The sequence below is a fragment of the Notechis scutatus genome, chromosome 1, assembly GCF_049901735.1.
Source record: "Notechis scutatus isolate UNSWTSFEM ecotype Mainland chromosome 1, rNotScu1.2, whole genome shotgun sequence".
Classification (NCBI taxonomy): Eukaryota; Metazoa; Chordata; class Lepidosauria; order Squamata; family Elapidae; genus Notechis; species Notechis scutatus.
In genome coordinates, this window is record NC_142009.1 from 292,880,223 (window position 1) to 292,891,255 (window position 11,033).

General features: G+C 38.2%; 1 protein-coding gene across 2 annotated transcripts in view; it reads right to left on the reverse strand.

Moving 5' to 3' along the window:
* Positions 1 to 9,480, reverse strand: part of POMT2 (protein O-mannosyltransferase 2) — a 32,131-nt gene extending 22,651 nt beyond the window's left edge. For both annotated transcript variants that reach the window (XM_087951991.1, XM_087951990.1), the window contains exons 1-6: positions 9,249 to 9,480; positions 7,126 to 7,210; positions 6,043 to 6,147; positions 4,980 to 5,088; positions 3,249 to 3,357; positions 505 to 664 (exon numbers count right to left, since the gene is read on the reverse strand). In XM_087951991.1, coding sequence (XP_087808117.1) covers positions 505 to 664; positions 3,249 to 3,357; positions 4,980 to 5,088; positions 6,043 to 6,147; positions 7,126 to 7,210; positions 9,249 to 9,445 — 765 coding nt within the window. In that variant the 5' untranslated portion in view covers positions 9,446 to 9,480. The remainder of the gene's footprint in view (positions 1 to 504; positions 665 to 3,248; positions 3,358 to 4,979; positions 5,089 to 6,042; positions 6,148 to 7,125; positions 7,211 to 9,248) is intronic.
* Between the last annotated feature and the right edge of the window lie 1,553 nt (positions 9,481 to 11,033).

The following is an 11,033-nucleotide window of genomic DNA, read 5'->3' on the forward strand; positions in this document are numbered from 1 at the left end:
AAATCCAATTTGTAGGCTACATTTATTGCTTCACTAAAGTTCAAACAATTTCCAGGCTTCCTCCCCAGTTCCCCAACACACATCATAGCTTATTAAGATAACCAATTTAAGGCATTTCAGCAGTAAAATCTGTCATATAAAATCACTTGTAGAACTTTACATATGTCCATATATTTGGGTACTCAATAACAATGCTAGATATGTATGTATACAGAATAACAGAGTTGAAAGGAACCTTGGAGGTCTTCTAGTCCAACCCCCTGCTTAAGAAGGAAACCCCATACCATTTCAGACAAATGGTTGTCCAATCTTCTTTAAAATATCCATTGTTGGAGCACCAACAACTTCTGGATACAAGTGTTCCACTGATATAGATATGGGTTTGAGGATGTTTTAACCTGAATTGAGTAACCTAATTGATACCTTACAATTTTGTGGTCTGTTCTTAAGAATACTATCTTTTTCATACAAATGTTTAAAAAGTAATGAGTTTTACATGCTCACCAGTGACAGACTAAGGTCTCCCAATAACTCCCAAAGTTCACAGATAGTATTCAGGCCAACCAGAAGGACAACAAAAAGGCCAACAAATTTCACCCCCATTGCACCAGCGAGGTTCACCCCAGTCAAACACAGCCAGAACCACCAGGGGACAGTAAAGGACCTGTAAAATATATAGTTTAAAGTTTTCTGTTCAAAATTCATGGTGGTTTTTTTTTTTTGGGGGGGTTGTTCAACAATCTATATCAAAATATATTCTATTTATAAATGGAAGGAAATAATGCTGAAAACAGACTGTGACACACTGAGATATAGTAAGAATTATATTTAATCTAGAGAAAAGGAGGGTGGTATCAATAACTCATAAAGATAGAACCTGGTTCCAAAATTGCTCCTTCCTAACCCTGATCCACCCAGGTATTTTGGACTACAGTTCTCAACAACCTTGTTAGTACAGCAAAAATAAGGCCATGAATCTTAGGTGTTGGACCAAAATTACAGTATTATAGAAGTACATATATCAAGAAGCTTGTTCTATAACAGCCTTCTCCAACCTGGTATTTTCCAAATTTTCTCTGGAAAGTGTAGGAATTGCAGTTCCTACACAGGACACCATTTTTGGGTAAAACAGTGGTCTTTTCTTGGGGGAAATTAAAATTTCTCCGTAATTATATATAAAGCAATCTGATCAAATACTGTTATAGATCAGTATGATTAAGTCTTGTTCAACATGGCTACATTTTTGTACTATCTATAAAATTAGGCAGACTGATTATCCACTGACAAAACCATCACCAATTTGTAATATTTTGTTTTGTTTTTGTTTTAATATTTAATGTATTTTTGTTTGTAATTCTGTCCATGACCATAATAAAGTAACCATAATAAAAATATCCATTCAAAACCTGATCTAGAGAGATTATCAAGCAACATCTTACTATAGTGGTTTCAAGTTGCTAAAGAAAGTAACCAGGAATATGCTTGTTTAAGGATCACAGTCTTTTCTACATATACAAATAAAACACAGCTACAACTGAAAAATAATATCTCAGTATGCAGGAAGAAGAAGGCTCAGATTCAAGTACCCACTTAACCACATAAGCTCATGGTATCTGTGAGCCACTCATACTCACACAGGACTGTTGTGAAAAAACAAACAAGGAGAAACTACTGGTTGCCATATTCAATTCCTGAAGGAAAGGGGGAACACAAACCTAATTAATGTAGAAAATCTCATCTACAGACACAGAACTTATTAAAACAAAATGTTTTAATTTTTTCTGAGATGCTCTTGAAAATCATTTCACCATTTAGTTATACTTCTTATTCAGGAAATTTTATTCCATATATTTTCTAAATCTCTTTGTATTTTTGTCACAGTCTTTTTTCCAAACAAGCATGCTTAAGGTTTAAGATTAATTTATTCATCTGCAACAGCAGGGGGGGAAAATCACACCCCCACAACTTGAGGCTGCCAAAGTAGGTAAAATTGTCAGATAAACTATCATAACAACTTTCATGGTTTATTTATTACCTATATACTATAAAATACATCAGCATTCTCAGTGTTATTACATTGTTGACAGCATTGGGTGATAAATGCAAATAATAAAAGACAGTACAATGATGTACTTTGGTAATAAAATTTTTCAGAGAGAATGAAAGTAGAAGAGAAATGTACAGTAGTTCAAATCATAAAGCATAATGGTTTTAAACTGCTAAAAAGCTGTGATCTAATATTCAATAAACAGACAAACCAGGGATCCAATAAACTTAACAGATCACTCTGTATCACCACAAATATCCTGTTCCTACTAGCTATCCTTTTCACTTTATTTGGCAGGGGAAAGTAAGACAGGGTCCTATTAAAAGCTTCTACAATTTGATTAGAACCCATAGAGTCTATCACAACAGGTAGTAGAGACTGTCCTCAACTTTCACAACCTTATCAGTAACTCACGACTACTTTTATGAGGTGTTTTTATAACACCAGGATGGCGAACCTATGGCACACGTGCCGGAAGTGGAAGAGCCTGGAAGAGCCCCATTGCACATGCGCGCATGCCCCCTGCCAGCCAGCTGATTGTCGGGTATCTGCTGCGCATGCGTGGGGGTAGACGCATGCGTGGGAGACACATGCCTCTGTGCATGCAGTGTGCGGCGGGTTGCATGCGCATGCAGAGGCATGCGGTGCAGGGGGGTCATGCACAGGAGGGCGGGGGGAGTTGTGCACACATTACACCATGGGTGCAGGCACATAAGTATGCGAGCGCACGCATGCGAGCACTTTTGGCACGCACATGGAAAAGGTTAGCCAGCACTGTTATAACACAATAGTAACATAGCAGCAAATGGTAAGACAGCAACACTAATAACTGCATTGAAGCAATCTTTCCTTTTGAAATAACAATTTATTTACCAGTCCTATGAGCTGCTAGTTTCAGCAATTGTATTATGGGACACCAAATGCTTACAATTTGAATGTGGTCTACTGCATATTCTATTTTCTCATTTGTTTCCCTTCTTTGTTACATTTTAACCATATAATACTGTTACCAAACTCTTGACTTTTCTTGATGAATTTTTGGTATTATAGTTGCTTTACATTTTATACTGTAAGTATTCCAGAGCTCTTTGGGGTCATGATGCCAAGTTAAAAGTTACAACATAAATAAATATGAATGCTCTATAATAGAGATAAGGAGTGCATGTCTAATTCCAAAGATGATCAACTGCTGCCATCTTACCTATCTGAATAGGAATTATATTTAACCATACTGAGTACAGCTCCCATGAGGAAGAACATCAAAATGGGGTCAAGAAGAATGTACTGTGAGATTGTAATGAAGCCAGTGTCTGAAAAAAAATGAGAAACATATGCTAGCTTTGTTATTCAAATAATTTATTAATGCTTAGTCGAACATAACCATACTGAATTCTAAAAGTACATTGTCATCCAGTGGTGGGATTCAAATATTTTTACCACCAGTTCGGTGGGCGTGGCTTGGTGGGCGCGCTTTGCGTGCTTGCACATATTTTGCATGCATGTGCTAACCGCGCACATTGTGCAGGCGCAGAAGTGTTTGCACAGGCACAAGAGGCGTTCCAACTCACCTCCTGCAAACCTGGTTGCTTCAGCAGCTGCCGCGCAACAGTCTGCTGTGTGCAGCACTCTGCTGTGCTGTGCAAGGCAGCTGCGCTTCAAATTCAGAGGATAAAGGTGAATATGAGAGCCCAGACGGATGGGAGGGCCCAACAGCAGAGCAGCGGAGATAACCGGTTCGGTCTCCGCTGCTCAACACCTCTACCAACTTGGCCGAATCGGGCCGAACCGGTAGAATACCACCACTGTTGTCATCCCAACATTTTCATTTTCAGAGACATTACTGTACTTAGAAAGATGATTCTGAGCCTAAGATGATCACCAACTTACTCTCTCACATACGCTTGCGTACACAAAGACAAGACAGAAGAAGATGGCTGAATCTCAGTGAATCTAAAATAAACATGTTATTTCAAAGGCAAATTATTTTGTGACAAACCTGGCTTTATTTGAGGGAAAATATTTATTATTTATTAAAATGTATAATAATTTATAAAGCTGACCAATTCACACATAGTTGATTCTGAGGGGCTTACAACATTTAAAAAATCCACCATATAATAAACACCCATTTAAAAAGAAACCCCACACACATCCCCATGACAGCTACAACACTAACAAATCAGCCACTTGATTGATTCTGTCTTTGTAGTTCCCAGGCCTGCATGGGAACATGCACGTGAGAGTAGATATAAAACACAACACTGATTTCTTAAACAACAAATTAAAGCCTGATCACATGGATAAATATCAACCAGATTTTCTGCAAAATCCATAATACAGTTGGGAGGCAAAACCTCTCTGCACAAAATTTTCTATAACTGAATTGCCACTATTAAGAATCCCTCATAACAATGGTCTGATTCAGCCGGTTTGGCCTGGTTCGAGCAAACCGGATATTAAATTTACGTCTGGTTCGCCAAACCGGTAGCTGAACCGACCAGCTGGCCCCTCCCACCCCACCTGCCACTCCCAGGAGTCTCAATGAAGCCCGTTTTGGATGCAGGTAAGTGTAGGGTCCACAAAGAAGCTCTGGGAGGGTGAAAAATGGAACAAACCGGAAGTTCCGGAAGTCCGGAAACGGGCCTGTTTCCGGCTTCTGGAGGCCCTCCGGAGGCCAGGGGAGGCTGTTTTTCACCTTTCCCAGAGTCCGGAGGCTTCTCTTGGAAGTTCCTGTAGGCCACACCCACCATGGCCACGCCCATCCAGCAACTGGGCAGAGACCCCTGGTTATCAGCAAACAGGTTACAAAAGTTTGGCATAAGATAAAGTATGAACAAGATGCATGCAGACTTGGCCAATTACCTTACTGTATCTTTCATAATAGAGAAGACCAAACACAGACCAAGCCAAGCCGTACAAAGCAGTTGCTTACCAAAAATCAGGATGGTAGCAGTGATTACTGCTGCAGGCAATGATCTGGATAGCTCCAGAACTGTGAGGTAGCAGAAGGGGATCAGACATGAGCCAAGGAAGGCACAGAACTGAATAAAAGAGAAGAGAAGCATTCTTCACAAGATTATCCAGCTTCCCTCACTGACTTTGCTTGTGGGAACTTGGTTGGGAAGGTCCCAAATGGCAATCACATGACCTCAGGATACAGCAACTATGGTAAATACATGCTGCTTGCCAAACACCCAAATTTTGATCATGTGACCATGGAGATCCTGTGATGGTTGTAAGTACATGGAATGGCACCCACCCCTGGCCTCGCTTCACCATCAGAGGCCTTCAAGAAAGGCCTCTGTAGATGATTTAAGAGCTCCAGATTTTGATGCACATTCCTTAATTCTATTCACTCCACTCTAACATCAATAATATGTAGCTATATCAGCTATATTGTTACTACTTGCACAGGAAAAGTGACAAGTAAAGAACAGCATGCTTGAGATAAAGAAAGTTCCATCACCGGTAGATTTATTAACAGAATATGGGCATCACAAATTAAAAATCTGCAAAAAAAATTTGAAGTAACTTTTTGGAATTCACTCAGCAGAAGCAGCAGTACATAAATAAAATAAATATTTCATCTCCCTTATTTATTCCCATACATTTTAAAAGCTATAAAACTATATTTCATTTTAACATACGACAAACAATTTAAGAAATATTTCTTTTAAAAATGATGCTTATATTACAGGCTATTTCAAAATGTCCTCTTAAAATCTAAAGTGGATCTAACATTTCCTTTCATCATCAGTAATTCAGGAAGCTCCCCATGATGGATGGTTACCATCATACCAGTCTTTTAGAACAGGTTTTCAAGAAGAACGAACTGATAGAAAAAAGCTGTTTCATCCCTGAATTAAGATGTTTTCCACAGACAGGAGTCTCAGACAGAATAAATTCTGGCTCTAACATGTATTAGAATTAAAAAGAGAAACCTGCTACTATTCTCCAAATATAATCTTTACATTTGATAATATTTATAATCTTACCGCTCTCATTCCTATATAGTTATGTTGTTCATATTTGTCCCCAGGCTTCTGGAAAGGAAAAGTCCCATCGTAGCCACTCAGATAGCCAGCAAGTCCTATTAACATCTAGGGATGAGGAGGAACGATATTACTAAAGCAGAAGACAATTCAAAAGTTTATCAGATCAAATCAAATATCAGTTGATAAGTAAATAAAAAGTATTGCCTACAGCTCATGGCTTTCAAAAATGAACCGGGTGCTTAAATACGGTAAGCAAGAGTAATGAGAATGGAAGAAAGCTATCACTATCACGATCTCCTTATCAATGTATAGGCAAGCATCAGATCAAAAACTTTAACAGAAGTCTAGACCAGAAGCAGTTAAATTAAGTAAGATGAAGGTTAGCTATAGATTACAATGATATAAAAAGTAATAGCATGGATAGAAAACAATGAACAAAGTCAATCTATTCCAAATGGTTGCCATTCCAAAATGTATATATGAAAGTATATAGTAGGCATGAAAAATGCACTATAAATACTGGCCCTAGGAAAATAGTTTATTTTAGGAATATTGGCAACCCAAACTTTCTTTATTATAAAAATAAAATAAAAAATAGTATATATTTTCAGATCAGAAAGTTGAACTCCAAAAAATAATGGGTGAAGGCAGGTCAAAATTTTTAATTTAGATTCATATTTACTTTTAAAATTCAAAAATCTGTATGATTCTTTCTAGTCAGTTACTGAATACTTTCCTCCTTTTGTCACATTAAAAATTCCAATTTAAAAGCAAGCTTCCATTAGAATGGAACTGCACTAAAGTTTTTAGAGTTGAGCATTTTTGAAGTAACAGTTTACCATGTAACACTAAAATCAATCAGATTTAAACTGATTTATCAATTTTGAAAAAGATTGTTTTTCATGTGCAAGTTAAGGATGAATGAGCAATCAGACAGCAAGATCCAAGTTCTAAAACCAAAACAATTACTGTAATTTTAAAGAATATCCACTGAAATGTTTATAATGCTTACAGGAAGTAACTATGTTCCACCAAAGTATTAACTAAATCTGAAAAAAGTAAAATATTATGGTAGCTTTTTACCTTCCCCAAAGGTGGATGGACATCAAAGAAAAATGTCCGGTTAATATAATAACTCCCCATCTTTCCAAAATGTGTTTCATCCCAGCTATAAAAAATCAAAAGTAAGGTCAGTTCATTATCAGGGTTTTAACTTCATACTTACTTACATTTTTAGTCTTGTTTACTTCTAGTTTATTAGAATAATGAATTCTTAATAGTTCTGCATGTAGCTCATGAAGAAAAAGCAGCTGATCTTTCCAAATTAGTTTGTACTAAGGCTAGGTAAATAATTCTCTTTGATTATATTAATTTATATGGTTCTTTAATTCTACAAATATGCAACTCCATTACATTGACTTTCACCCCATATCTTCATTTCCTTCAAAATAAGGTGCATACTTAAGCATCTCTAAAATATACAAACTTCCTTTTAGGAAGCTGACAAGCCCACAAAAATTAAAAAGCAAATCTTATAACCGGGATATTCATGAAAACTGAAAACTAGTCACAGTTTGCTTTAAAAGTATAGTGTCTATTTTGGAAAAGTTCACTCTCCAATTCATCCTGCTAGAAATAAATCAAGAAATGTCCCAGCCACTTGATCTTATTTATAATTAGGCAAACCTAAGTTTATAGGCTTTGTTATGAATAACTGTGCATGATTAGATCACTTTTGTTTACTTATTTGTTTACTTATTTTTTATAATGCTTACAGGGAGTCTGTAAATGTTACAAGGTTCCAAGCATCATTTTTGTATGGCAAGAATGACAATGTGGACAGGAACCAAGCAAAGGCATTATTCTCCCTTGCAAACGCCTTTAAAAAGCCCTTCAAAACACCCGCAGGGCAAGGGCTATCCAGATATATGGGAGAACCTCATTCCAGGGGACAGGTGCTGCTACAGAGAAGGCATGCTTCTGAAGTCCTGAAATGATACTGGGTAATTAAAGGAACTGTTGTGGAAAAACTTTGCAGGATTGCATTAACCAAACAGATACTATGGGGCAAGAAACAATACCATATAGAAGCAGGACCTATGCCACTTGCATAGACTAACAATCAGAGACTGCAAGACTACTTATAATAATCAGCATGCCATTTAATGACAGCAAGATACAGGGCCATTTTAAATGCCATACCACAAAATTCTCTAAACAAACTACCCTCAGTAAAAAATGTCCTAGAATGGACTTGCACAGATATTTAACATATTATCACTTCTTTTACTACAAAGCCAAAGCTTGACCACTGCAACAAACAATGTCTCTATACTTTCCTATTTTCTTTTATGATGTTTCTAAGAGTGCAACAATGTGCCTTAAAATGTACAATATTGAAAGATAAAACAGAAGTGCAAGGAGCTTGGTCATTTCTTTGTGTCAAAAATGCTGTTCTGAACCCTGATATATTTGAATTTTGCTTAACCAGGTCAGATTTTTTTCTAAAGCGCCTGAAGCCAGATAAGGAATAATGGATGGAAACTGAACAAGGAGAGATTTAACCTGGAAATAAGGAGAAACTTTCTGACAGTGAAAACAATCAACCAATGGAACAGCTTGCCCTCTGGGTTGTGGGAGCGCCATCAGTTGAGACTTTCAAGAAGAGATTGGACTGCCATTTGTCAGAAATGGTGTAGGGTCTCCCGCTTGGGTGGGGGGGTTGGACTAGATGACCCAAAGTCCCTTCCAACTCTGATTATCTGTAATCTGAGATTCTTGTATTTCATGGTTCTGTGTTGGCTGTTCTGTCCTCTACATTACGCCACATATTCAGGTTTACAGCCGGATTAAACCAAAAGCCAAAATTACATCTTGACTCAAATACAGCTACAGGGACTAAATAGCTTTGAACTAATTACCCCAGTCGAGTCTGACTTGTTTAAGATTGTTAGGACAGAAATGCAAGAGAATGATGTATGCACATGAAGAAAGAAGAGACCAGAAAGGCTACTTTTGCTTATATTCTGCCTTTCAGGGCAAACAACCCCAAGGCAGGTTAACCAACAAGTAACTGCACGAGTCACCTGGAAACAACCACTTTCCTATCTGAAGTGAGCTCTAATGCAAAAGTCTCCTCCACCGACAGACCCCGCCTCTAAAGCAAAGCCCCGCCCCCGTCGCCATGGCATCCCGCAACCCAATACCAGATGTGCGGCGGCTCCCGCAGCCGGTAGAAACGCGTAGCAAAGCTTAGGAAAGTGACGAAGGCGAGGGGGCTCCAAAACCGCCTTGGAGTCGCGCGGGCGGAGGGAGCCAAGACAGGAACACTCGCCAGTCTGAGTGTTTTTCGCTGCCGGAGGCCCAGCACGGCCGGGCAATTCTTGTTCGTGGCTAGTGGCATTCGCGCCCTGATGGGAGACGCCTCCTGTCGGCTCCCGTAACCGGGCGCAGCGCATCACGGGAAGTAGAGTCCACTTCGAGAGGCATGTTGGGCAAAAGGGTCGGGTATTTGCACCCACGTGAGGGAAACAGAAAAACTTACTTTTTTTACAGCATTGTGGGAAATGTAGTTCTTGAAATATGGTTTTTTTTAACTTGTATGAAGTTAAGCCTCAGAACTCATTCCCATCCGCATCAATGAGCTTGCTCCTTTAAACTATTGGGATTATAGCCTAGTGCCTTAATTTTAATTTTATTTAACTTTATTGGACTTTAATTTTATTTAATTTTATTAGACTCAACAAAACCCTCAAAACCTCCTTTTGCTTATCCATCTGTGCTTAAAGTGGGCCAGTGACATCTCTTTCCTGGCTGTTATATCTCTGAGCACTCCAAGTGCAAAAAAATTGGGCACTAACCTTTTTTGTATGTCCCTTATAGGAGGAATTGTAATTTAGATCTTGCTTGCCGCTTTGTATTCACTGAAATGGCTTAACCTAAATTTGCTTTTAATCACAATTTGGTCCAAAGCACTTTCATTAAAAAAAAAAAAAAACCTTACAAAAAAGTAATGTGCTCACTGCATATAATCAGGAAAGATGTGAAAGGCCATGCCAAGATTTTATGTGCTCTCATTTGGGTAAGAGCTCAGTTGGATTAAGTGTCATCTAAATGTAACTTGAAACCTAGAGTCAATATCCAAAATACACAAGGCACAATGTTTCTCAGTATTATAGTGTCTTCATAGTTTCAATCAGAGGTGGTATTCAGCAGGTTCTCAACAGTTCTGGAGAACCGGCAGCGGAAATTTTGAGTACTTCAGAGAACCAGCAAATACCACCTCTGACTGGAGATTTTATAGTATCCTTCCCCTGCCATGCCCACCAAGCCATGCCCACCAAGCCACGCCCAAAGAACCAGTAGTAAAAAAATATTGAATCCCACCACTGGTTTCAACACACACACAAACATTTCTGGCAATCTAGTTTAGTTAGAATTCTTTTCAGCCCACTTAACTTGAATATTCCTGGATGCTTAGTCAATTCTTTTTTTACTGTTGTCCTTTGTAGGACAGCCATATCAGTCTCTATATAGTTAACCCAAATGTAGCCCAAAATTAGGATTCTGGAAGCATCTTTTCAGATATGCTGACAATCTGAATTAATAAAATTTGTTAGCCTGAAAAAGTGCTTGCAAACTCCTTCAAATCCTTTAACTTTTTTTTTGAGTCCCCTGCCTGTTCTTTGTCCCTTGCCTACTTATGATATTGCCTGCTACCAAGTGGTTACGATATAATAAAGTGTGTGTGTATGCAAAGTGAAGGGAAGATTTCAATTTGATAGAAGCAACTTTTACATTTGTATTTGACCATCAAATTTGTTGTGTCCTTTTGTGTCCTCATATGAAAGAAATATAACAACATTGTTGGAAGAAATATCCTTCTGGGTTCAATTCCAAGTGGGGAAAAAGACACTGGAAACATGGAGGCTGTTTGGAAAGATGGTTTAATGGTGGACAGGATCACATGGCTTGGAGCTCCAAAGTGAAAA